Below are 27,486 nucleotides of genomic sequence, written 5' to 3' on the forward strand. Positions count from 1 at the left end.
TTAATCATAGTGTTCAGCTACCTGCATTTAAATATGAAAGAATGTTTTCATTGGTGATAACTTTTTAATACTGTCAAAATATCTTATCACTCTTAACACATTAAAAGCAAATTAACTTCACGGAATTTATTTAACTTCTGTAGATATGAAAAAACTGCTTCCTAATATGTTAAGTCCGGATCCAAGGGAACTTCAGAAATCCATTGAAGTTCAGTTGTTGAGAAGTTCTGTTTGTCTGGCAACCGCTTTAAACCATATAGAACAAGATCAGAAGTGGCAGTCCATAACTGAGTAAGTTTAATCCTAAAGAGGTTGGTGTGCACTATGTATACCATATGGTAAATGTATGTCCTTTGGGGAGGAGTCGATTATGTGATCACTACAATGTTAGTCATGATAGCTTCATTTTAGTTGTAGAAGTCATGACACAAGAATGCCACTTGGCAACATATATAGAGGTTGAAACTAACTAAACTGTAGAAATCCCCAGAAGCATGTCTTGACTTGCTTATGTAATTTTACTAAAGGGCAGGCAGCTCCTCTTCCTTCCTCCTCTTTGGATGCCACTATAGTAGCATCTTACCAAACCACCTTATCCCTTCAATGATTACCAGGTTGGAAAATCTCATTTATTAATTGACAGTGAATATTTTGTTTCAGAAATGTGGTAAAGTACTTGAAGCAAACCTCCCGCATAGCTATTGGACCACTGAGACTTTCTACTTTAACAGTTTCACAGTCTCTGCCAGTTCTAAGTACCTTACAGCTGTATTGCTCTTCTGCTTTGGAGAACACAGTTTCTAACAGACTTTCAACAGAGGTGTGTATGTGTGTATCCTTATCAGGATGTTCTTCTGAACATTAATAGGCATTCGTGTAGAAAAAAAAAAATTTTTTTTTTTAAGATTTATTTATTTGAGAGAGAGAGAGAGCGTGGAGAAGGGGCAGAGGGAGAGAATCTCAAGCAGACTCCCCGCTGAGCCTGGAGCCCAGCTTAGGGCTCAATGCCACACCTTTGAGATCATGACCTGAGCCAAAACCAAGAGTCAGATACCCAACTGACTGAGCCACCCAGGTGCCCCAAGATTTTTTTGACTTTTTAAAGTAGCATTTGTTGGACAAGCTAGTAAACCCAGAAATCTAAAATGTCACTTTCAGGCACATTTTCATTTGAGAAGTGTGTGAGGCAGATGGAGGAACCTAAGATATGTCATTTCAAGGATGGCTAATTGCTTAATTTTTTTCTTTTTTTTTTGGAAGAAGGGTTGGTGTATATAAATATGTTTTCCATTGATGGGTGTTACAAATTTTAGATTTGATTAAAACAAAGACTCTCTTGGGCACCTGGCTGGCTCAGTTGGTAGAGCATGCAGCTCCTGATCTCAGGGTTGTGAGTTCAAGCCCCATGTTGGGCGAAGAGCTTACTTAAAAAAAAAAAGTTAATAATAATAATGAAGACACCTCATCTCTTCCAGATAGGGTAAAGTTTAACCAAAGATGGGCCCTTCCCAAGGGAATTATAGTCTATGAGAATCTGCTTATAAAGCCAATAGTTTTATGTTTCTCTGTAATTCAACTTTATAGTAAATATGCTGTGTTTATTTTTTATAAAAGTGTGCTTTATTCAGTATATTGATAAATTGGAATTTTTTTTTTCCCCCAAAACATTTTGCTCTTACAGTGTCTTTCCTCTTATGATCAGAAGATAGTGAAGAAAGTGGAGAGTTTAATTAGATGAGCCTGGAGTAGTTGGCTTATGGGGGTGCAGCTTACCTCAACCTATGAACATATAAGAGGCTGTTTACATTAAGTAGTTTTGGTTTTTCTCTGGCAGGATTGTCTTATTCCACTCTTCAGTGAAGCTCTGCGTTCATGTAAACAGCATGATGTGAGGCCATGGATGCAGGCATTAAGATATACCATGTACCAGAGTCAATTGTTGGAGAAAATAAAAGGTAATTAGGTTGGTTTTTTAATAGCTTTGATTGAGATATAACTTACACATTTTAAGTGTACAATTCCATGAGTTTTGACACATCTTCACCAGTGTAACCACCAATACAATTAAGATACAAAACATGGATCTTACCCCATAAAGTTTCCTTATGCCTCTTCCCAGTCACCTCTCCCATCTGTCCTGTCCTGGACAACCGCTGATTTGTCTTCTATCACTGTAGATTAGACACGTCTTTTTTTTTTTTTTAAAGATTTTATATATTTATTTGACAGAGAGACACAGTGAGAGAGGGAACACAAGCAGGGGGAGTGGGAGAGGGAAAAGCAGTCTCCCCCTGAGCAGGGAGCCCGATGCTCCATCCCAGGACCCTGGGATCATGACCTGAGCCGAAGGCAGATGCTTAAAGACTGAGCCACCCAGGTGCCCCAGATTAAACATGTCTTTACTAAAGTTTTATGTAAATGGAATCCTACAGCTCTCTTGTGTTTGGCTTCTCTTGTTCAGCATTTTATTTTTAAGGTTCCCCTATGTTTTGTGCAGTAGTACTGTGATCCTTCCTGTTGTTGAGTACTGCCCATTCTATGGGTATACCATAATTTATCTCTGGGTCTTTTGGTGGATATTGGAGTTGTTTATTTTAAAATTTGGACTACTATGTATAAAACTGCTATGAAATTCATGTACAGGTCTCTGGGTGGACATATATTTGTGTTTCTCTTGAGTAAATGCCTATGAGTCAAATTGTTGGGTCATATAGTTTAATGTTAAAAATAGTTTGACATTTTCTAGAAAGTGTACATTTCTTCTGGCATCTTCATCCTTGGTAGTGCTGGGTCTTTAATTTTAGTCACTGGCACCAGTGTATAATAGTACCTCATTGTTTTATTTGCATTTTCCTGGTGATTAATGAGATTGAGCATCTTTTCATTTGCATAGTGCCCATTGTATATCTTACTTTGTTAAGTGTTCAAATCCTGCCCATTTTTAATCAAGTCATAGACTTGTTTATTTGTTCTGGATACAAATTCTTTGTCAGATACAATGTACTGTGAATGTTAAGTTTTAAACACTCCAAGTGAATAGAGAAGTAGTACTTGTATATGTATTAGTAGGTCTCTCTTTTTTTTAAGTAGGTCTCATTTTTAAATTTTTAAAAATTTTTTATTTTTTTTAGTAGGTCTCATTTTTAAGAAAGAACTGTCTGTCATGTTAAAGGGATGCTAGCGATTTACTTTATTGCTTAAAAATTGAAAAGTTGCCAGAATTCTGTAGAAGTTTAGTTGAAAATGTGGTAGCTAAGGTTACTGAATACATTTGTGTATTAAATTTCAAGTAAGGTTTTGCTGGGGTATGGACTTGGATTGCAGAGTGATTGCTGGGAACTGTGACTCACCTGGACCTTCCTTGCCATATACACTTGGGTTGGATCCTTAGCCCAGCATTTGCAAGTGGAAGGACCTAGGGCAAGCCATTAAACTTTTGAGTCACTTTCCTCTTCAGTCATGGGTATTTACTTGCTCAGGAGATTCTTTTTTTTTTTTTTTTTTTAAAGATTTTATTTATTTGACAGAGAGATAGTGAAAGCAGGAACACAAGCAGGGAGAGTGGGAGAGGGAGAAGCATGCTTCCTGCTGAGCAGGGAGCCTGATATAGGGCTCGATTCCAGGACCCTGGATTCATGACCTGAGCTGAAGGCAGACACTTAACGACTGAGCCACCCAGGCGCCCCTGCTCAGGAGATTCTTATAAGGATTACAGGAAATAGCACAGAGCATGGCATATAATAGGACTACAGATATCATCTTCTTTCTCATCCTTCCCTTATTGAACAAGTTTTAAAATTGGGAATAGGGCGCCTGGGTGGCTCAGTTGGTTAAGCGACTGCCTTCGGCTCAGGTCATGATCCCAGGGTCCTGGGATCGAGTCCCACATCGGGCTCCCTGCTCGGCGGGAGGCCTGCTTCTCCCTCTCCCACTCCCCCTGCTTGTGTTCCTGCTCTCGCTGTCTCTGTCTCTGTCTCTGTCAAATAAATAAATAAATAAATAAATAAATAAATAAATAAATAGGGAATAAAAAGTCAGTAACCCAGCGGTTATAGTTGGAGACAGAACTCCACTCCTCCTCACTTTTTTCCTTCTTCAGCAAGTGCTTATGAAGTGTGTGCTTTGTGCCAGGTATTGTGCTCCAAGTTGGGATGTAACGGTGAACAAGACAAGCTTGTTTTCTGCATTCCAGGGACCACAGTGATTCTAAAGTCTAGCAGGGAAAACATCAAACAAGGGACAGCAGTATGGTGTGCTGAGTGGAAGTGCTTGTACATGGTGCTAAAGAACATGCAACAAGGGCACAGATTTAATCCTAGGGATCAGTCAGAACAGGATTTGGGGAGGAAGTAACATTTAAGCTGATACTTAAGGGAGGTAGGGATGAGATGGAAGGCAGTAGACTGGTTGGAAAAAAATATGTGAAGGCCAGCAGCCTTAATGAAAGATTCTTAGGTGACAGTTTGCCTAAGGGAGAGTGGGAAGAGAGGAAGCTGAAGGAGATTGAGATTGGACTGAAATGCAAGACATCAGTGCCTTTCAAGACAAATTCAGGAGTTGGGGTTTTGTCAGAGGGGCGGTGGGAAGCCATCAAAGGGAAGTTTAAGTGTTCATATTTACCTTTGGGTGAGATATTTCATTTGCTGGTTGGAGAATGGACCAGAAGAGGATAAGACTGGGGGCAGAGGGACCAGTTAGGCTGAAGTTCCTGCTAAAGGTAACCCAGGTAGTGGCAGTAGGGATAGAAAAAAATAGATACGATATATGGGCTGCAAGTAGAGTCTTAAGATGACTGGCAGGCACCTGCTCAGGTAGCCAGGTTGATCATATGCCTTTCCTTGAGAAAGGAGTAACAGGAGAAGGAAGTAGAAGGTTTGGAGGGTGGTAGAAAATGGATTCCACTTGACACAGGTTAAAAGTGCCCTTTAAATACCTGAGTATAGGTGACTGGTAAGCAGGTGGGACTCAGATGTCAGATCTGGCTAGAGATAAAGATTGAAGAGTAATCAGCATTTATATGGTAATTGAAGCTACAGGAGCAGATGATATTGTCCAGGGAGAATATGCAGAGTAAGAAGAGTAGAGAGCCTAGGACTGACCCTGAGGAACACCAGTTTTAATGGATAGGTAGTGGATGAGAAGGAGACTGAGGATTCTTCAGAAAGGTAGGAGTGAACCAAGAGAGAATGGCATGATAGAAGGGCAGAGGGTGCTTAACACAACAAGAGAGAGATGGTCTGGCTTTATTCTCTTTCCCCACCCTTTGGCCTAGCCTCTTTACTAAAAAGATCTAGAAACTGAAAAGCTAATTTCTTGTAGTGAATGATTTTTACTTTGCTTCATCGTTCGCTTACACTTATTTTTTAACAAACATGTACTGTTTATTGTATGCCAAGTACTGTGCTAGCTGCTAGGGATTTAAAGATAATGAAAAATGAGTTACCTTTATTTAGGGAGTTGGTAGGGAAGGGAAAATGGCTGGGGAAGAATTTTTGGCCATGTGTCTCTGCAGTCTGGGTTAGACCAATCAAGGACTAATGAAATGTTTTCTTTTCTCCAGAACAAACAGTTCCAATTAGAAGCCATCTCATGGAATTAGGTCTAACAGCAGCAAAATTTGCTAGAAAACGAGGGAATGTTTCACTTGCAACAAGACTGCTGGCACAGTGTAGTGAGGTTCAGCTGGGAAAGACTACTACTGCACAGGATTTAGTCCAGCATTTTAAAAAACTATCAACTCAAGGTCAAGTGGATGAAAAATGGGGACCTGAACTTGACATTGAAAAAACCAAATTGCTATATACAGCAGGTTAGTAAAATGAACTGTGGTTAATGTCTGACTGAAATGAAAATCGTGTATGAAAATGTGTATGCTGTAAGGCAATATTAGAAAAGCTGACTTTTTTTCAGCTGTGACAGAGTATTTGCATCTTGAACAATAAATTACCTGTAATTGACTTACCTTTGTAATTTGGTGCTTTTAGAGCGGTAATTTTGTTATAGTGTGTCAAAGTAAGAAATGTATCTAGAGATCATTGATTACCACCGAATTTACATTGTTACTTTACCCTGAAATACTGTTAATCACTTGCATATAAGGCTTCTAAGGGCTGGTTTTTGGTTTTCTATAGGCCAGTCAACACATGCAATGGAAATGTTAAGTTCTTGTGCCATATCTTTCTGCAAGTCTGCCAAAGCTGAATATGCAGTTGCCAAGTCAATTCTGACACTGGCTAAATGGATCCAGGCAGAATGGAAAGAAATTTCAGGGCAGCTGAAACAGGTTTACAGAGCTCAGCAACAGCAGAACTTCACAGGTCTTTCTACTCTGTCTAAAAACATACTTGCTTTAATAGAACTGCCATCTGTTAATACAATGGAAGAAGAGTATCCTCGGATTGAGAGCGAATCTACAGGTAGGCTTTCTTTATTTTACTAGCTTTAAAATACCAATTTTAGAAGTTATTTCTCCACTGGTTTTAAAGTTTACAATGTTAAGCTGGCTGTAACTTGCCGCAAAAATTGTTTGCATGGAAATTTAGTATACTAAACCATCGGGAAGTAACTAAAACACATTTCTTTAGTATTTAATGCCACTGTGGAAGTCACCTAACTCTGCTGACTTCTGGCCTTCCCAAGCCACAGTGCTTTTATGGACTTGGATGTTTTTGCCGGCAAGAAGGTCCTGCTCCAGATACCTAAATTCCACCTCACACTGGAAGGAGCAAGAAAGATACACGATAGTTGCCTGTGGTCTCCTTGGCTCCTAGAGCACAGAAACTCTAGGAGATGAAAATTTCACATTCTGACACTAGTGCTAGTAATAGAAAGGTACTTGACAAATAGGGTAGTTCATTCAGTGTTGTTCTGTCCAGGTTTTACAGAGTGGGAGATAGTTAACCTCTTTGCTGATGAGAATATACTTTCATTTTTGTTGTAATGAAGCCGAGGATTTTAATTATTTAGGTTGGTCTTATAAAATAATTATAATCTATGTAATTTACAGTCTTGATATTCATAAGGGATGTGTCCTGTGATTATTATAAATCTTGGCAAATGGCATTATAGCAGGTGTGAATAAAGATATTTACCTCATGAATTTTTTGACTGAATGAGATTGTATACTGATCACCTATATATTATTTTTGCCAGAATATTCAAGCTTAGCCTAATCGTGAGGAAAGAGCCAGTCATATCTAGAATTCAAGACATTGTACAACACACGTGACACCTGTGTTGTCATGAGAGAGATTTATGCGGTTTATAGGGTGATAATTTAAGCTGACTTGTGAAGCTGAGTGATTGATTTCGATCAATTTCAGTTGATTTCAAAAGCATAGTAAAAATGTGTTCTTTGATCAAATTTTACTGTAGTATTCTGGAACTTAGTAATAGCTTACAGAAAATAAATCCCTAAAATGTTGGTAGGAATGCCATTTGAAATTTATGAATGTAATATTGCTGAGTCCTTTCATATATATATATATATTTTTGTCCATTATGGCAGTGCATATTGGAGTTGGAGAACCTGACTTCATTTTGGGACAGTTGTATCACCTATCTTCAGTACAGGCACCTGAAGTAGCCAAATCCTGGGCAGCATTGGCTAGTTGGGCTTATAGGTGGGGCAGAAAGGTGGTTGATAATGCCAGGTATGTATGCTGAAATGTGTAATTTATTTACTGCATTACAGGATAGAGATTTGAAATGTCTGCTGACAAGTTTTGGTAGCTGGAACCAGTGACTTGTTTATTTTTATAGTCAGGGAGAAGGTGTTCGTCTGCTGCCTAGAGAAAAATCTGAAGTTCAGAATCTGCTTCCAGACACTATAACTGAAGAAGAAAAAGAGAGAATATATGGTATTCTTGGACAGGCTGTGTGTCGCCCAGCGGGGATTCAGGCAAGGGAAACATCATATGGTCTTTGGGAGAAATGGTGTCAAGATCACTGTTTTAATTCATTGATTTTGAAGAGGTTGATCCATGTATACTTGATTAAAATTTGAATGGGGTTTAGGCAGTTACTGTTACAAATGAAAACTTTGGAGTTTTAAGATGAAAGTGAGTTATGATACTTCTCTAAGGAGAATGTAATCTTGAGAAATCATTTCCTTAAGGTCCTGTTACAATAGGTGAAGTTTGTTTTATGTGAATTAAATTTCTCTTTTAATTGTTGTTTTGATCAGAAATTAGGTTCTTTAACACTAGCTTGTGGCCTTTCAAAGTACACCAGTGCCTGAAAACCACCCCAGATACTCTGAGTGGGAAGCGGGTGTATGTATTTAAGCTTACTCGGTGATTTCTAATTCATAGCCAGAGTTGAAAACTAGTAGACTAAATGAGCTGTAGGATTTATTCTCTCTCAGCTCAGAGTTCTATTAATTCTAGAATGTTAGAGCTATTGAGTTTTTAGATAGACTTTAAAAGTTTGGATTTTATTTCATAGGCTAAACTGTACTGACTCATCTTGCTCTAGACCAGCATGTGTCATGTCTGCCAGAGCTGGCGTTATGTATGTGCCCATTACTTTAAAGAGAGGAAAGTCTGTTGTGAGTGAATTCTGTATACATTCAAGCCTCAAACTTGAACAGATTACATTTAATGTTCTGCAAGCAGAATATTTACTGTAACTTAGAAGCATTTAAAGTACCAAAAAAAAAGATCTTACATCCTTCATTAGCTACATCAGTAAATACATCATAGAGGAGCATAATGAATTTGATTTAGCATGTATGAAACTAAACGTGAAGTAGTTTTTCATAAATGAGAAAGATGCTTTCATAGGAAAGGAAAATCATGTACCCCCCCTTTTCTGTTTGTGTTAAAAAAATAGCATTTTATGCCCCAATTTTCTTCAGGATGAAGATATAACGCTTCAGATAACAGAAAGTGAAGATAATGAGGAAGATGACATGGTTGATGTTATCTGGCGTCAGTTAATCTCAAGTTGTCCGTGGCTTTCAGAACTTGATGAAAGTGCAACAGAAGGAGTTATTAAAGTGTGGAGAAAGGTTGTAGATAGAATCTTCAGCCTGTACAAGCTGTCTTGCAGCGCATATTTTACTTTCCTTAAACTCAATGCTGGTCAGGTGGGTAGCACGGTGTTCAGTTCTAAGAAAATGTACTTGACATTTCTTTCCTAGCGGACGAAAACGGTATTCTTATTTCTGCCTTTCACCTTTCCCCCTTAGATTCCTTTAGATGAAGATGACCCTAGGCTACATTTGAGTCACAGAGCAGAGCAGAGTACTGATGATGTGATTGTGATGGCCACACTGCGCTTGCTCAGACTGCTCGTCAAACATGCTGGCGAGCTTAGGCAGTATCTGGAACACGGCTTGGAGACAACACCTACTGCTCCATGGAGAGGTAATGGTCTAAATAAAATGTTTCAGGAAAACTTATTTCTGGGTAGGATATATAAGACTATAAATAAACATGCATAGTAGTTTATGTTTATTATTTTAATGTGTTACAGAATACCTACATTAGTTAATAGGACACCATGAACTGCATGTGACATACTCTTCTCTCTCACCTTTCAGAGAACTAGAAGGGTGACAGGCAGGACCTTTATGGATACAAAATGAATTTTGGAGACAGTGGTGAAAATAAGTTTCAAAAATTTTTGTATGCCCTTTGTTAAAAATTATCTCTGTCTGTCTTTTACAGGCATTCATAGAAAATACATTTTGCCAGAACATTGTTGAATTGCTCTGCATTTTGGTTATAGATCTAACCAAACTTGGAAAACAAGAACTATTGTTAGGTTCTTTGTTAACACAGGGAGAAATTTGAGGCCCTTAAAACTGATTCTGACACACATGAGGTTTTATGCTTTTGCATCTACTATGTTGACAGTTTTTAATAACTTTAAAGTATCCTTCTTTCTTCTTATCCTGAAGGAATTATCCCACAGCTTTTCTCACGCTTAAACCATCCTGAAGTATATGTGCGCCAAAGTATTTGTAACCTTCTCTGCCGAGTGGCTCAAGATTCCCCGCATCTCATATTGTACCCTGCAATAGTGGGTACCATATCACTTAGTACTGAATCGCAGGCTTCAGGTATGGAATATTAAAATACCGCTACTTTAAGTATAAATTATTTTGCAGATAATGTCTGTTAGGTAAATTTTTTTCAGCTGTTAACAGAGTTAATGGAGTTTGTGGTTTTTTCAGTAATAATAATTATTGTTTATTGAGGTAGTAACTGCTATGTCCAGCACGAGGGGATGTATTTTACACATGCTCCTCAGTCTCACAGTAACCCATTTAGGCTTAGAGAAATTGAGTCCGTGCTCTCAGGTTCACCGATGACCTGAGTAAATAGTAGATAAGGATGAAACCAAGCTCTAGACTCTGGCTGCGAGAAAACTCTGTTGAGACTCATTTTTTTCATTTATCTTCCATTTGCTTATAATATTAATAAATATAAAAGCTTACCTTGTGAAAAGGCAGAATGTCCATGATCTTTGGTTAATTTAATGCATGGAAGGCAAATTAGTTAAGTGAGGGCTGGAGTCAGATAGATTACCAATGTTTTCCTTAACTCGACATATGCGCAGAGGAGAAAATCCAAAGTGTACCCTAATTCTTCCATTTTCTTATAGGAAATAAGTTTTCCTCTGCAATTCCAACTTTGCTTGGCAATATTCAAGGAGAAGAGTTGCTGGTTTCTGAATGTGAGGGAGGAAGCCCTCCTGCTTCTCAGGATAGCAATAAGGATGAGCCTAAAAGTGGATTAAATGAAGACCAAGCCATGATGCAGGATTGCTACAGCAAAATTGTAGATAAGCTGTCCTCTGCAAACCCAACTATGGTGTTACAGGTACAAAACACAATTCGTATGTTTTTAAACAATTTTTATTATATACCCCTCTCCCCCAAAAAACAACCTAAAAACAAAACCCATAAAAACTGTCTTGGAAATGATATTTGAAGAACAAAAAGGCTTTTGGAATAATCGAAATTGGCTTTACAATTCAGTATTGGTTTTATAAATCTGTGTTTACAGAATTAGTAATCAAGGTTCTCTGATTGAATAATGAACAAAAAATGCACACACGGAACTTGTAGTTTCTAGTGTTTGCAAAACTGCTGTGTGTGAATTTGTAGACTACGAGCATATTTGGATGTACTATGTGTGCAGGTTCAGATGCTTGTGGCTGAGCTGCGCAGGGTTACTGTTCTCTGGGATGAGCTCTGGCTGGGAGTTCTGCTACAGCAACACATGTATGTCCTGAGACGGATCCAGCAGCTGGAAGATGAGGTGAAGAGAGTCCAGAACAACAATACCTTACGCAAGTATGTTTTCATACACTTTTACTCTGAAAATGAAGCTATCCCCAACCCCCCTTTTTAATGTAAAATATACAAAACATAAAACTTGTTATTTTAACCAATTTTAAGTGTATAATTGAGTCACGTTAAGTTTACAGTGTTGTGCAACCATCACTACGGTTCATTTCAGGAACTTACTCATCCCAAACATAAGCTCTGTACCCACTAAACACTAACTCTCCATTGCCCCTTAACCCTAGTGCCTCTTTATCACTACTCTACTTTTTGTCTCTGTGAATTTGACTACTCTGGTTACCTCATGTAAGTGGAATCAAAGTTATTTTTCCCTTTGTGTCTAGCTAATTTCACTTAGCATGTTTTGAAGGTTCATCCATGTTGTAACATGTATTAGAATTTCCTTCCTTTAGCACTGAGTCATAGTGGGTCATAGTGTTACTCTATGTTTAACTTATGGGGGAACCACTAGCCTGTTTTCCTGCACCACTTTACATTCCCACCAAAAGTGCACGAGTGTTCCAGTATCTCCATATCTTCGCCAGTATTTGTTATTTCTTGTTTTTTAATATAGTAGCCATCCTAATGGATATGAAGTGGTATCTCATTGTGGTTTTGACTTGCATTTCTCTAACAACTAATGATGTTGAGCATCTTTTTGTGTGCCTTTTGATCATTTGAATATCTTCTTACATGAAATGTCTATTCAAGTCTTTTTCCCATTTTTGAATTGGGTTGTTTGGGGAGGTTTTGTTGTTTGATTTAGGAGTTCGCTCTGTATTCTGGATATTAACCCCTTTCAGATATATGATTTGCAAATATTTTTTCCCATTTTGTGCATTCTTTTCACTCTCTTAATAGTCTTTTGTTGCTAGTAACCCCGTTTTTCTGTTTTTTTCTTTGTTGCCTATGCCTTATGCCATACCCAAGAAATCATTGCTAAAGTGTCCAGAAGCCTTTCCCCTACATTCTTTCCTTTTTTTTTTTTTTTTTTTTTAAGATTTTATTTATTTATTTGACAGAGAGACAGTGAGAGAGGGAACACAAGCAGGGGGAGTGGGAGAGGGAGAAGCAGGCTTCCTGCAGAGCAGGGAGCCCGATGTGGGGCTGGATCCCAGGACCCTGGGATCATGACCTGAGCCAAAGGCAGACGCCTAACGACTGAGCCACACAGGCGCCCCTCCCTCACATTCTTTCCTAAGAGTCTTAGGTCTTAAGGTCTTTGATCCAATTTGAGTTATTTTTTTTACATGATCGTATAAGGAAGGTAAGGGTCTGACTTCATTCTTTGCAAGTGGATACCTAGTTTTCTCAGCGCCGGGTGTTGAAAAGCTGCCTCTTTCATGTGCTGGATATTTTTACAATGCTGCGTTTTAAGTTATTGTGCTGATATTTTATTTATTTTAGCTTATTCTTTGATACTGTTTACTTACACTAGATGCATTTAAACTCTTCCATGTTTGTAAAACTCTCGATGTCTTCCTGGTCAGGGAAGAGAAAATTGCAATCATGCGGGAAAAGCACACGGCTTTGATGAAGCCCATTGTGTTTGCTTTGGAGCATGTAAGGAGTATCACTGCAGCCCCTGCAGAAACACCTCATGAAAAGTGGTTTCAGGATAACTATGGGGAAGCAATTGAAAATGCTCTTGAAAAGCTGAAGACACCGTCAAATCCTGCAAAGCCTGGAAGCAGCTGGATTCCATTTAAAGAGGTACAGAAAAATCTCAAGGATGCTACTAAAATGGGAAATTCCGTATGAGATACAAAATTTGATTATGGGGACTCTCCTTACTTGGAATGTGAAAGATTTTGTAGGTCCATGGAAGGCAGCCTATGACCAGTTGCTTATAAGGAATGTGAAGAGAGGTATTTTTATCATTTTGAGAATTTGGGAGCTAATGGGCCTAGGGCAGCAAACTTTTATCTATAGAGGTTTCACACTAGGAAGAATATACTGTAAGAAATTAGTTAAGGAAGGGGTCTGGTCTTGAACTAAATATTGATGGCTTGCTTTTTGTCTTCATAAAAGATTACAAAATTTAATCTTCTACCTATATAGCCTTTCTTAGGGGTGAGTATTAAGTATTTCTAACAGACAAAATATTCACATATAGCAACATCAATATTTATAAGTAACTGTTTGAAAATCAATTCTGCATAGGCTATTTGGGGATGATTAGCATATTTAAATATTTGAGAATCCTTATCTTTTTTTTTTAAGATTTTATTTATTTGAGAGAGAGAGCGCACGAGAGCGAGCCAACAGGAGTAGGGGGCAGAGGGAGAGGGAGAGGGAGAAGCAGGCTCCCAATGGAGCAGGGAGAACAATGTGGGACTCGATCCCAGGACCCCGGGATCGTGACCTGAGCTGAAGGCAGACAGTTAACTGACTGAGCCACGCAGGCACCTGAGAATCCTTATCTTCTATGTTGTGGTCCCCTTAATCTGTATTTACTTTGGTTTTTATCTGGTATAGCAACAGCACCATTATTTGGGGAACCTATTTATTACCTTGTAGCTTTCTCTTTTTTATCCTTTCTTTCTCTGTCCCTTACCTTTATTGCTCCTGATTTCCTTACTTTAGCAATGAGAAAACTATTAAAAGGTACAGTGTAGAAACAAAGAGTACACCTGACTTTAACTAGTAAATACCATCCAGAGGAAACTAGAACAAATGCTAAATTCATAGTAAATAGCTAGAAGCAGAAGACTAGAACACTAACATGAAGGATGAAGTTTATTGTGTGTGGCCTAGCCAAAACTTGTCTGCTTGCATTCCAACAGCAGTTTCTTGCTTCTTTGTCTCCTTTTCAATAAATCAACTAAGAAAACCAGAGGAAGAGATAAGAGGAATACTTAAAAAAAAAAAAAAATTGTTATTTATTGATGAATTTCTAAAAGATGTATTTAGTTTCTGCCTGTTTCTAAACTTCATATAAATGAGACCTTACATATATGCATATGTCTGTATATATATGTCTGTTTATTCCATAATTGATGGGTCAGCCTTAGGATTTTATGATTCATCCATATTTTGTATACAGCTGAACATTGATATATTATGGGAAAATGCTACAGTTTATCCATTGTGTCCTGTCTGTGGCTACTTGGGGTGTTTCCAGTTGTCTTTTTCCTTTTATGGAACAAAGCTCACTGAAGATTGAAAAAACATTTTTCACATGAAAGCAGAGCTCAGAATTAATTCAGGAGCACATTATTAAGTTAGCTAAGTAGCGATACAACTGTACATGCAATCCACTCCCTATGAATTATTAGAAGGGGTTGTGGTGTTAATTCTGCATACTTCAAGTGGTCAGAGCTCTAAATTGTTACCAACTTTTCAAGTGGCTTCTAAGAGTGTGTCAACTTGACACCCAGCAGCTGTCAGTTTTATCTTTTGCTCTGCTGTAAGGACTTAATTGATTTGTTTTGGCATTTATAAAACGTAGCTTAACATGGGGAATTAGCTTGCTACCAGCCCTGAATTTTGTGATCACAGCAGTGCTTTCCTTCCATCTGCTGTGATTGCATTGGTTGTTTGGACAGAGAAAAAGAGGTCTGAACAAAGTAGAAATCACCTAGGTCATATCAGCACACCAGTATTTCCTCTCTCAGGATGGCCCAAGTATGTAACATGAAATTAAATTTAGGAACTACAATACGAAATTTCTGTATTGGTATTTTAAGTTTACTTTTATGCCAAATTGAATGTGGAAGAAAGTTAAGTGTTGCAGTGATAACGTAAACCTGTTTTTCCCCATCTTATAAATATAGATAATGCTGAGTTTGCAACAGAGAGCACAGAAACGTGCAAGTTATATCTTGCGTCTTGAAGAAATCAGCCCGTGGCTGGCTGCCATGACTAACACTGAAATTGCTCTTCCTGGAGAAGTGTCAGCTAGAGACACTGTCACAATCCACAGTGTGGGCGGAACCATCACCATCTTACCTACCAAAACCAAGCCAAAGAAACTTCTCTTTCTAGGGTCAGATGGCAAGAGCTATCCTTATCTTTTCAAAGGTGGGATTTAAAAGAAGAGCCTTAATTTGATTATGGATGCTTTGGGTATGAATGTGCTCGGAGAGGATTGTTCCAGGTGAATAGCCTGGATTGTCTTGTATCTTCTGTGATTTTGAATGGAAGTGGTTGGAGCCTGTGTAGTAAGATTTTCCATTGCCTCTCGTCTTTTTGTTTAACTTATGCAAGCAGAACTGAGGTACAGCTAATAATTCTAGTATCTAATACCTTGTGACTGAATGGAATGTTCTCTAATGCTCCCATTATGCTCTCCTGGCTCTCAGTTCTTGACTGCTCCTGTTGATTGAGAGGAAACACAAAAGTGATACATTTGTAACCCCATACCCACCCCATTTGGTCACCACTCTAGCTACTTTAAATTTTGTTTCCATAGGATTAGAAGATTTACATCTGGATGAGAGAATAATGCAGTTCCTGTCTATTGTGAATACCATGTTTGCTACAATCAATCGCCAGGAAACACCCCGTTTCCATGCCCGACACTATTCCGTAACGCCACTAGGAACACGCTCAGGACTAATCCAGTGGGTGGATGGAGCCACACCCTTATTTGGTCTTTACAAACGATGGCAACAACGGGAAGCCGCCTTACAAGCACAGAAGGTTGATAAATTCAGATATACATGTACTTTTATTTGAATTTCCATAAAAACATATATTAGTCTCTTTCTTGTTCTGTGTGACTCATAGGCTTACTGTACTTGAGCATTTTGGTAAGTTTATAAATGTTACAGAACAGACTTTTGAAATATTTAGGAAAGTGTTTCTGAGGCACATTTAAATAAAGTTTTAAGAGGTGGAAATGGTGACATTTGGTTAATCTTATTCTAGACAAATACAGGGGGAGCAGGTAGGGTGGTAGTGTGGTTGTTAATCAGTAAGTTGATATTTCACATCTTAATGATTTTTTTATTGGGCTTACTAGGGGTCTTTTATTTTTTTTTTATATTTTAAAGATTTTATTAGAGCGTGCGCGAGAGAGAAAATGGGGGGGAGAGGCAGAGGGAGAAGGAGAGGCAGACTCCCTGCTGAGCAGGGAGCCCATGTGGGGCTCCATCACGGGATCACAGGATCACAGATAGGACCCCGGGATCATGAGCCAAGAAGGTGGACACTGAACCGACTTGAACCACCCAGGCGCCCCCTAGGGTCTTTTAAATTAAATTTACAAAGAAGAGAGCTTTGAAAACCAGTTTCTTTTAAATTAAGTACGTAAAGAAGAAACAACTTTATATTATATTTAGAGTTAATTACTGTGATGTCATATTTTGTGCCTCTGAAATTTATGATTTTGATTTAGACTAGGGATTTAATTTAGAATTCATTTAGCTAAGCATCTGAGTGCTTAGTATATATGCCAGGAACAGTACTAAGTGCTACAGAAATAAAAATAAGTTTTATACAGTCTCAACCTCAAGAGTCCATATCTAGCCAAAATATTCTAATTATTCTAATTATGGTGGGTATGGGAAGGAGCAAAAGTTTGAAAGGGGTCAAGTTTAAAAAATAAGCATAGGAGACTGCAGAACAATTACTGAGGGTTAAACGAGAGATGGGAATTAGAGAGGGGCTATCAGTTTTTGTCTGAATACTGTTAATTTTATATTGATGATTGAGTCGTATCAGTGAAGAATGAAATTTGTGCATAAATTAATGATAAATTTTCAGTAGAATTATAGGTTACAAAGAAGAATGTAAATGTTGAGTTTGAATTGGAGATCAAGAAAATAGAACAGTAGACCAAGTTTTCAATAAAGTGATAGAACTTAATTAAGAGAAAGATAGGTAGGTTGTAAAAAGATGCATAGTCTAGAAAAATTATTTATTTGGTATGTGCAATTTGGCTGGGAAGGTGGAGAATGCCGCTCAAAAACTGGTTTTTAAAATACTATATTCAAAGTAATCTTTATCTTCATTTAAATAAAGTTTATTTTTTTTTTCTTAAAAAAATTTTTTTAAGGCCCAAGATTCCTACCAAACTCCTCAGAATCCTGGAATTGTACCTCGTCCTAGTGAACTTTATTATAGTAAAATTGGCCCTGCTTTAAAAGCAGTTGGGCTTAGTCTGGATGTGTCCCGACGGGATTGGCCTCTTCATGTAATGAAGGCGGTATTAGAAGAGTTAATGGAGGCCACCCCCCCAAATCTCCTTGCTAAAGAGCTTTGGTCATCTTGCACCACACCTGACGAATGGTGGAGAGTCACACAGGTATGTGTTTTGTTTTGGGGCGTAATAAATATTACTGTTTCTTTTGCCTGCTTCCTGTCTAGTCTGTTGTTCACCCTCCTCCTTTTACCCTTCGTCTCACTCCAGACTTGGTAGTTTGAGACCTGTATTCGAGTCTTGCGTTGCACTTATTTTCATAAGGCATGGCCATGAGTGTGAGGGCAGAACAGAGGGGATTATGGATGAAATGAAAAGAAGAATAAAAGCTTGAGAGAGGGAAAAACTAGGGAGGCTGAAAATAGTTGTTTTGTTTTAAATCTAGCATTCGAATACTAAGTAGGACCAACAAGGACCACAGTGTTGTCTGCTGCTCAGTGCAGAGCCTCTGGGACCACTTGCAGCATCCCTGAGGAGTGCTATTTAGAAACGAGGGAGTGGGATTATGGAATTGTGTGAATTTTGGAGCATCAAACCATGTTGGAAGGAAATTTGCTGATGGTGTTACAACTTGCTCTCCCCACCCCCTCTCCCCTCTTGTTTAGTCTTATGCCAGATCTACTGCAGTCATGTCTATGGTCGGATACATAATTGGCCTTGGAGATAGACATCTGGATAATGTTCTTATAGATATGACGACGGGAGAGGTGGTTCACATAGATTACAATGTTTGCTTTGAAAAAGGTAAAATTAAGTTGGACTTTTACATTTATATGAGGGTCAAATGTTTTTGATAAAAGGACAGAAATATAACAATTTGTCTTTTCAAGGTAAAAGCCTTAGAGTTCCTGAGAAAGTACCTTTTCGAATGACACAGAATATTGAAACAGCACTGGGTGTAACCGGAGTAGAAGGTGTTTTTAGGCTTTCATGTGAGCAGGTATGCTGTTTCTCTCATACCTTTTAATGTACCTCTTAAATCCTGTGGAATGAAAAAGTACATTTGAATGAGGAAACTTGTGGCAAAACCTGATTTAAAACACCTCTGAAAACAGGTTCTACACATCATGCGGCGTGGCAGAGAGACTCTGCTGACATTGCTGGAGGCCTTTGTGTATGACCCCCTGGTGGACTGGACGGCTGGGGGTGAGGCGGGATTTGCTGGCGCTGTCTATGGTGGAGGTGGCCAGCAGGCTGAGAGCAAGCAGAGCAAGAGAGAGATGGAGCGAGAGATCACCCGCAGCCTCTTTTCTTCCAGAGTAGCTGAAATTAAGGTGAAGGCAATGATAAGTCATCACCATCATTTTACTAGTGTTAACATGTCCATCAAAAAGCTGGGTAAAACTATCCTTTAAAAATATTTTTGAAAGACTGTCCTGTATAATATTGTAAATGTCCGTGAAATAGGGCAATTTGATGTCTTTTTAGTAGGATATGTTCCCATACAAAGACATACAGTATATTGTGTGGCATGGTGGTAACTACATGGTGTTGTTGAGATTTGAGTCTCAGTTTATGGCTATGTGAACTTGAATGCAGTGGTTATCATTATCTGTAAAATACATGTGGTTCCATCACCCCCTCAGGGGTTTAAATAAGAGATTTAAATAGAGTAATATATCCAGGATGTCCATCTAACATGATGCTTGTAGCAGATATCATCATATCTCACAGTTGACCCTGTAAGAATTTCCCTAATCATAATTACCTTTTTACAGGTGAACTGGTTTAAGAATAGGGATGAGATGCTGGTTGTGCTTCCCAAGCTGGACAGCAGCTTAGATGAATACCTAAGCTTACAAGAGCAACTGACAGACGTGGAAAAACTGCAAGGCAAACTGCTGGAAGAAATAGAGTTTCTAGAAGGAGCTGAAGGAGTGGACCATCCTTCTCACACTCTGCAGCACAGGTTTAAAAGTGTTGAACACTTGTTTCTAAATATATGCCATTAAGGAGAATTTTCATATTTGTGTAAACATTGTCAACTTGAATTAGAATTACTAAGCAGTTTACATAAATGATAGAAGCTCTCCCAAGGACTGCAATTTTGAATTAATACACAGAAATTCACTTAAATTTTCTGCTTTATTATATTAAATTGAAATGTTTGAGTAATTATGGGAGATAAGTAGATATAGTGGTTAGGACATGAACTTGGATTCAGAAAACCTGAGGTTTGGGTTTCTCTCTACAGTTCGTGTCTGAATCCTTACTCATTAGTACAGTGGCAGTTATTTTATCCACTTTGCTGAATTAAGCATTAAACTAAATAGAATGATCTAAGTGGATGACCCTTGTACAGTGCAGGTGCTTGGTAAAGGGTAAATATGCAAGTACTACACACTGCATGAATCTCTGAGATGAAAAGATCTGTGAAGTATCCATCGTTTACACTAAAGATAACACCTGGCAGGTGTGGTGGGTTTTGAAAATGTGTTATTTAAAATGTTGTTGAGTATAGCTGAGAGAAATATGGGGAAAACCAGAGAAGTAAGGGACATTTGAGCATTGCCCTCAAGATTGAAAAGGAGCTTACCAGGCAGTCCCAAGTATGAGCAAAATCAAGGTTATGAAAGTACATAGAAGGAAGAAGCAATTTAAGTTTTTTCCCTCCTATTAGGTATTCTGAACATACTCAACTACAGACTCAGCAAAGGGCTGTTCAGGAAGCAATCCAGGTGAAGCTGAATGAATTTGAACAGTGGATAACACATTATCAGGCTGCGTTCAATAATTTAGAAGCAACACAGCTTGCAAGTTTGCTTCAGGAGATAAGCTCACAAATGGACCTTGGTATGGGTTGATTTATCTTAGATACACATGTTGAGCATGTGAGTTTTGTATTTGTGTGTTTATGTGTGGGGTTCTGGTTTGTGCTCCTTTCGACTACTGCTGGTTTGGAATAGTTTCACCGTGATTAATAATTGTCTTTTACCAAAAGGTCCTCCAAGCTATGTGCCAGCAACAGCCTTTCTGCAGAATGCTGGTCAGGCGCACTTGATTAGCCAGTGTGAGCAGCTGGAGGGGGAAGTGGGCGCTCTTCTCCAGCAGAGGCGCTCCGTGCTCCGAGGCTGTCTGGAACAGCTGCATCACTATGCCACCGTAGCTCTGCAGTATCCAAAGGCCATATTTCAGAAACATCGAATTGAGCAGTGGAAGACCTGGATGGAGGAACTCATCTGTAACACCACAGTAGAGCGCTGTCAAGAACTCTACCGGAAGTACGTTGATCACACTTTTCTTGACTTCTCATGGGATTAGATGCAAAGTTGTTTTCAAATTATTATTATCATGTGTGCATAATATTTCATTTTTCTGAAAGAAATAGTTGTTGGATGGAAGCTGAATGGGGTCAGTTTTTTCTTGCTTTTAAGAAGATTGAGGTCATGTTTTCCCTTTAAGATGGTGTGTTTTTCCTAATTAATTAAAATGTATCCCAGTGTCAGAGTGATGGAATCAGGGTAAAGAGAGCTAAACTCATTTGAACTATCGCTCACTCACAAGTCGTCTGGGAAAATTACTTGAGCTTGAGACTTTTTCTCATCTGTAAAAATGGAAATCATGGTTTCTACTATTTAAGATTTGGGGATCCATCAGAGGCAATATTCTCCAGTGTAAATGGGAACTTTTGGGGCGCCTGGGTGGCTCAGTCAGTTGGGCGTCTGCCTTTGGCTCAGGTCATGATACTGGGGTCCTGGATTGAGATCTGCATTAGGCTCCCTGCTCTGCGAGGAGCCTGCTTCTCCCTCTGCCTCTGCCTCTTTCTCTGTCTCTCATGAATAAATAAATAAAATATTAAAAAAAAAAAAATAAATGGGATGCCTGGGTGGCTCAGTCGTTAAGCATCTGCCTTCAGCTCAGGTCATGATCCCAGGGTCCTGGGATCGAGCCCCGCATTGGGCTCCCTGTTCGGCGGGAAGCCTGCTTCTCCCTCTCCCACTCCCCCTGCTTGTGTTCCCTCTCTCGCTGTGTCTCTCTCTGTCAAATAAATAAAATCTTAAAAAAAAAAAATAATAATAATAAATAAATAAAATGGGAACTTTCTTTACAAGCGGGAAGTGGTTACATTGTAAACAAGCACCTCTCTCTCTTTGTATAGATACGAAATGCAGTATGCTCCCCAGCCTCCCCCAACAGTATGTCAGTTCATCAGTGCCACGGAAATGACTCTGCAGCGTTACGCAGCTGACATCAACAGCCGGCTTATCAGACAAGTGGAACGCTTGAAACAGGAAGCCGTCACTGTACCTGTTTGTGAGGATCAGTTGAAGGAAATTGAACGTTGCATTAAAGTTTTCCTTCACGAGAATGGAGAAGAAGGATCTTTGAGTCTAGCAAGTGTTATTATTTCTGCTCTTTGTACTCTTACAAGGTGAGTTAGCCGACTTTGTACTAAGACCATTTTGTTGTCTCGAAAACATTTATACTTACTGAGATTTCCTGTCCCTTTTGTTTAATGCCAAACTTAAGGTATGCTTTGACTTTCATTTCATTAGTCTAGCCTACTGTTAGGCTGCTTTACTTCCTTTGCAAGTTTGAGGTATCTGCTTTTGTGTGTGAGTATAGCTGAGTAGGTTCCAGTGTACAAACCCTTGTTGCATTTAGGCGTAACCTGATGATGGAAGGTGCTGCTTCTAGTGCTGGCGAGCAGCTAGTGGACCTGACCTCTCGGGATGGAGCCTGGTTCTTGGAAGAGCTCTGCAGTATGAGCGGGAACGTCACTTGCCTGGTGCAGTTACTAAAGCAGTGCCACCTGGTGCCACAGGACTTAGACATTCCAAACCCAATGGAAGCTTCTGAGGCAGTTCACTTAGCTAATGGAGTGTACACCTCACTTCAGGTGAGCGCTTTTAAATTAGCTTAAAAATGATAAGTTTGTTTTAGATATTAAACATCGTTCTTTTTATTGCTGGTTCAGAAAAGCAATTTGACTTTTCCGCTTTTAATGTTGCTTAATCTATCATTTAAAGATCAGTGTGACATTTGTAGCCAGAAGTTGGTTACAGTTGCATAAATTTGTTCTTAACGCATGGCATTAACCCTCTAAATGTATAACTTACTTAAAATCAGGAAACATTAAAATATATTTCTCACATATTTATAGGAATTAAATTCAAATTTCCGGCAAATCATATTTCCAGAAGCACTGAGATGTTTAATGAAAGGAGAATACACATTAGAAAGTATGCTTCATGAGCTGGACAGTCTTATTGAGCAGACAACTGACGGCGTTCCCCTGCAGACTCTAGTTGAATCACTTCAGGCCTATTTAAGAAATGCGGCTATGGGACTGGAGGAGGAAACTCATGCTCATTACATCGATGTTGCCAGGCAAGTGAATGGTAGCTGTGACAGAGCTGGGGAAGCCGGATGACAGGTTCTGGGCTCTGTGCTGCAAGTTTAGTTTTAATTTTACAGCAGATAGAATTACTTAAAAATGCTTCTATACAAATCTTATAATTTTTTTATTGTTATTTTACTTATTTATTTTTAAAGATTTTATTTATTTATTCATGAGAGAGGGAGAAGCGGGCTCGTTGCAGGACTCAATTCCAGGACGCTGGGATCATGACCTGAGCTGAAGGCAGATGCTCAACTAACTGAGCCACCCAAGCACCCTATACAGATCTTTTTACAAAGTTTATTTATTCGGGGGGCACCTTGGTGACTCAGTTGGTTAAGTGCGTGCCTTCGGCTCAGGTCATGATTCTGGGGCCCTGGGATCGAGCCCCGCATCGGGCTCCCTGCTCAGCGGGGAGTCTCCTTCTCCCTCTACCCCTTCCCACCGGTCATTATTTCTCTATTAAATCTTTAAAAAAAATAGTTTATTTATTTGGAAATAATTACAGATTCACAGGAAGTTGTACAATACATGTGTGCAGGGATGTCTTCTGCAGGCTCCATCCTTCCTGCGGTGGTAACATCTTGCATACTATACTTCTGTGGCACCACCACGAAGTGGATGTCGGTACAGTTGACAGAGCTTACTGAGATTTCCCCAGTGACACATGCACTGGGTGTGTAGCTCCACGCAGTTTTATCACATACACACTATGCTTTGAGTGTTGTGGTTTCACCATATGTGTGCTACACACACGCAAAGTGGAGTGTGGTATTTTTTAAGCCAGCCCTTGAAACACCATGGAAGCATCTGAGCCAGTTTAGTTAATAGAGTATACACCTCAATTCAGGTAAATGCTTCTAAGTTTGCTTAAACTTTGTAAGTTTGTTTTAGATACTGAACATGGTGTTTTTCATCTCTGAAATCCAGAAAAACAGTTTGACTTTGGAACCTGCAAAGGTTGGGTGGTTCCTCCAGCCATGCACTATGTCCCTAGCTAAGCTGTAAGCCCCTTTATCTCTGGTGACTTAAGACCTCTTTCTTTGGCATTCTGCTGTCGAGTTTACCCCAGAAAGTATAATTGAGAGAGAAGAAATGGATTGACCTACCACTTCCTCCCGTGAGAAAATTCAAAGAAAAGAAAGTAGAATAGTATAATGAACCTTCATTTTCCCACCTTTGGTAATTATCTACACCTGCTTAAATTGTTTAAATTACTTATGTTGTTTAAATTGTACCGCCCCAATTATTTTGAAGCAGGTATCTTTTCATTTTTAAATAGTACAGGAAGTACGTATATCTAAAATATAAACTTATTTTTCTTAATCATGGTGCCGTTACTTCACCCGAAAAGTTAATAATAATTCTTTAATGTTTTCTGTTATCTGCATTCAAAATTTTCCTAAATTTAGGTTTCTTTGTAGTTGTGTCACCATACAGAATTAAAAAAATTAGTAATTATTATAACATAAACTAAATGTCAGCTAGATGATGATTTAGATTATTTGCACAACAGCTTTATCATTTAAATTTCTAACTTATTTAAAAAGTTAGATGCTAAATCGATACACCTTTCTTTCTCACTAAATTTCAGCTCTCATTTATCTCCCTTTAATATCTAAATCCGATTTCTCTTACCCTCAAATGGATGATTATTTACTTTTCATGTATGATTTGGGTGACACACTTCATGCCTCATTCTCTTACAAGCTTGTTTGTACCTTATTTTGGAGAAACTTTAATTATCTCAAGAAAAAAATTGTATACCATCTTGTAGCTCTTTTTTCCATTAGAAATTGCTCTGGTTAGCCTTTTTAAATTCTCTTAATAGTTTTTTAGTTATTTCTGTATGTGTGTGTGATAAAGTTGAAAATCTAGTTAACATTAGTAACATGAACTGATACTAGTTGTAGGTACCAGGAATGCTGTTTTTTGAATTTTTATATAATATGTTCAGAATAGTGTCCGGATACACAAGCCATGGTCCAAGTCTTAAGTTAATGATAACGTACAGGGTGAGTTTCTGAAGACTTACACTCAGTCTGTGCACTATTCAAAAGCAGGTGTGCCACAGACGGCAGGCATTTGAGTTTATGGTGTGTAGTTGACTCTGTCATATATGTGACAGTGTGAACATACTTGACCATTTTTGCTAAGTCCTCCAGCTTTAGAATTGTGTGGTTTTTGACATTTATTGGGGGTTTGTATTATTTTACATTCTTTGTGTAAAGTGAGACTGTAATATCTTACATAGTTCTTTTTAAAATTGTCATAATTCAGGTTTGCATAAAATTTAATCATGTGAACAATTACTAATACTGAATCGGAACCATTAACTTCACATTGTGATGGCACTACATGTCATTTTATCCTAACACTCTGTTCTGCATACAAAAAGATTTCTAGGGGCGCCTGGGTGGATTAGTCGGTTAAGCGTCTGACTCTTGATTCCGGCTCAGGGGGTGATCTAGAGGTCCTAGGATTGAGCCCCGTGTGGGGCTCTGCGCTCAGCTGGGAGTCTGACTGAGAATTTTCTCCCTCACCCTCTGCCCCTCCTCCTGCTTGTGGTCTTTCTCTCTCTCTCTCTCAAAAAGATAAACCTTTAACGAAAAAAGATTTATTTTCTAGATTGCATGCTAGCTGTGATTCTTGCTGACCTTTTGTGTTCTCCCCCAAATGTGATATTCATCAGTTAGGATTTTAATCCCCTTTTCTTTTTCTCTAGAATACTTCATGCTCAGTATGGTGAATTAATCCAACCAAGAAATGGTTCCGTTGACGAAACACCAAAAATGTCAGCTGGCCAGATGCTTTTGGTAGCATTTGATGGCATGTTTGCCCAAGTTGAAACTGCTTTTGGTTTATTAGTTGAAAAGGTAAATACTGATTTTAAGAATAAATAATGCACTTGTGGTAAAGTAGTTGTTCACTGTGTGAAGAGTGGAGAAATGAACTTTCTTTCTTTCTTTTTTTTTTACATAGTTAAACAAGATGGAAATTCCCATAGCTTGGCGAAAGATTGACATTATAAGGGAAGCCAGGAGTACCCAAGTCAATTTTTTTGATGACGATAATCACCGACAGGTGCTAGAAGAGATTTTCTTTCTAAAAAGACTACAGACAATTAAGGAGTTCTTCAGGCTCTGTGGTACCTTTTCTAAAACTTTATCAGGTAATCTTTCACATTTAAACATACTGGATTTGCTTGTGTAGAACTTTGGAAGGGGGCAGGATGGAGTAGGCTTAATTTAATTGTATGTTCATAAGGTCTTGTTTTTAAACAAGCATCATTATTACCTTATTTTACTTTGCATGAAATACTTCAAGAAAATATTCCTTTTTTAGGATCGAGTTCACTTGAAGATCAGAATACTGTAAATGGACCTGTACAGATTGTCAATGTGAAAACCCTTTTTAGAAACTCTTGTTTCAGTGAAGACCAGATGGCCAAACCTATAAAGGCATTCACAGCTGACTTTGTGAGGCAGCTCTTGATTGGACTACCGAACCAAGCCCTAGGACTCACCCTCTGCAGTTTTATCAGTGCTCTAGGGGTAGACATTATTGCTCAAGTGGAGGCAAAGGATTTTGGTGCTGAAAGCAAAGTTTCTGTTGATGATCTTTGTAAGAAAGCGGTGGAGCACAACATTCAGATTGGGAAGTTTTCTCAGTTGGTCATGAACAGGGCAACTGTGTTAGCAAGTTCCTATGATACTGCCTGGAAGAAGCATGACTTGGTGCGCAGGCTGGAAACCAGTATTTCTTCTTGTAAGACAAGCCTGCAGCGTGTTCAGCTGCATATTGCCATGTTTCAAGTAAGTATTTTTCTAATGTGTTTTTCTCCACTATAGGAATTTGAAAGCCAGGGGGAAGTAATATAAAACAATATAAAGAAAAAAAATATTTAAATATCCTGAATTGTGCTAGCCTGCAGCAAAGCCAGCTTTTTGGCATTTTGATATTTCCAGTTTTTTCCTTGTTTCTGTTCCATATAGTTGAGAATATTTTGTGTTTACACTTTGTGACCTTTAACTTTGTTTCCATCAGTATTGTATGGTTGGTATTATCTGTGTCATTAAGTAAATATAATTTCTAATGGTTGAATTTATTCGTTATGTGAATATGCCTCCTATATTACTTAACATATAATTAAGATTGTTTCTAAAGTGACTTCTGTTTCCCTGATGCTCTAATGATGTGGTAACAGCTTTGTGCATGAATCCGTCATCATTTGGAATTTGATTTTAGAGGGCTGTTTTTGTCCTTGATTATTTAGGGGGCAGTATGACAACATAGGCTTTAAGGGTGAGATGGATTTGGATTCAAGTATATGAATTTGAGTTTAATTTCTCCCTGAAGTGGGGACCATACCTCTCACCAAGGTTGAGGACTATGAGGGTTAAAAATGATGTTTTATGTAAGATGCTAAGCACAGTTATATAAGACACTAAGCACAGTATAAATTATAGCTCTTCTTTCTTCTTTTCTTCTTCTTTCTTTTTTTTCCTTTCCAAATATAGGCTTCAGTATTGTCTGTAGCTTCAAACAGGTTGTGTAATTCATGGAGTAATATTTGGGGACTGTGTTTTCCTGGGATCTATTTTGGCACAAACGGTGGTTACTTTGTATTATTTATGTGGAAGCTGCTTCCCCATGGTGGAGTTGGTGGCTTCAGCTCAGTGCATGGAATCAGTGTATTTTCTT

At 38.6% G+C, this 27,486-nt stretch overlaps 1 protein-coding gene across 5 annotated transcripts in view; it reads left to right on the top strand.

Annotated features, from left to right (window-relative positions):
* Positions 1-27,486, top strand: part of SMG1 (SMG1 nonsense mediated mRNA decay associated PI3K related kinase) — a 106,320-nt gene that overhangs the window by 62,880 nt on the left and 15,954 nt on the right. For all 5 annotated transcript variants that reach the window (XM_081819940.1, XM_081819942.1, XM_081819939.1 and 2 more), the window contains 28 exons: positions 144-291; positions 661-820; positions 1,835-1,955; positions 5,561-5,809; positions 6,132-6,416; positions 7,508-7,652; positions 7,762-7,900; positions 8,858-9,088; positions 9,191-9,368; positions 9,905-10,066; positions 10,612-10,829; positions 11,151-11,305; positions 12,787-13,009; positions 15,073-15,319; positions 15,711-15,940; positions 17,298-17,546; positions 18,047-18,185; positions 18,272-18,381; positions 18,497-18,715; positions 19,160-19,350; positions 20,062-20,234; positions 20,383-20,662; positions 21,541-21,813; positions 22,047-22,281; positions 22,546-22,772; positions 25,508-25,658; positions 25,765-25,954; positions 26,128-26,597. In XM_081819940.1, coding sequence (XP_081676066.1) covers positions 144-291; positions 661-820; positions 1,835-1,955; positions 5,561-5,809; positions 6,132-6,416; positions 7,508-7,652; positions 7,762-7,900; positions 8,858-9,088; positions 9,191-9,368; positions 9,905-10,066; positions 10,612-10,829; positions 11,151-11,305; positions 12,787-13,009; positions 15,073-15,319; positions 15,711-15,940; positions 17,298-17,546; positions 18,047-18,185; positions 18,272-18,381; positions 18,497-18,715; positions 19,160-19,350; positions 20,062-20,234; positions 20,383-20,662; positions 21,541-21,813; positions 22,047-22,281; positions 22,546-22,772; positions 25,508-25,658; positions 25,765-25,954; positions 26,128-26,597 — 5,798 coding nt within the window. The remainder of the gene's footprint in view (positions 1-143; positions 292-660; positions 821-1,834; positions 1,956-5,560; positions 5,810-6,131; positions 6,417-7,507; positions 7,653-7,761; positions 7,901-8,857; positions 9,089-9,190; positions 9,369-9,904; positions 10,067-10,611; positions 10,830-11,150; positions 11,306-12,786; positions 13,010-15,072; positions 15,320-15,710; positions 15,941-17,297; positions 17,547-18,046; positions 18,186-18,271; positions 18,382-18,496; positions 18,716-19,159; positions 19,351-20,061; positions 20,235-20,382; positions 20,663-21,540; positions 21,814-22,046; positions 22,282-22,545; positions 22,773-25,507; positions 25,659-25,764; positions 25,955-26,127; positions 26,598-27,486) is intronic.

Source organism: Leptonychotes weddellii, chromosome 5, assembly GCF_054177405.1.
Source record: "Leptonychotes weddellii isolate Sample4059 chromosome 5, ASM5417740v2, whole genome shotgun sequence".
In the NCBI taxonomy this organism is placed as follows: Eukaryota; Metazoa; Chordata; class Mammalia; order Carnivora; family Phocidae; genus Leptonychotes; species Leptonychotes weddellii.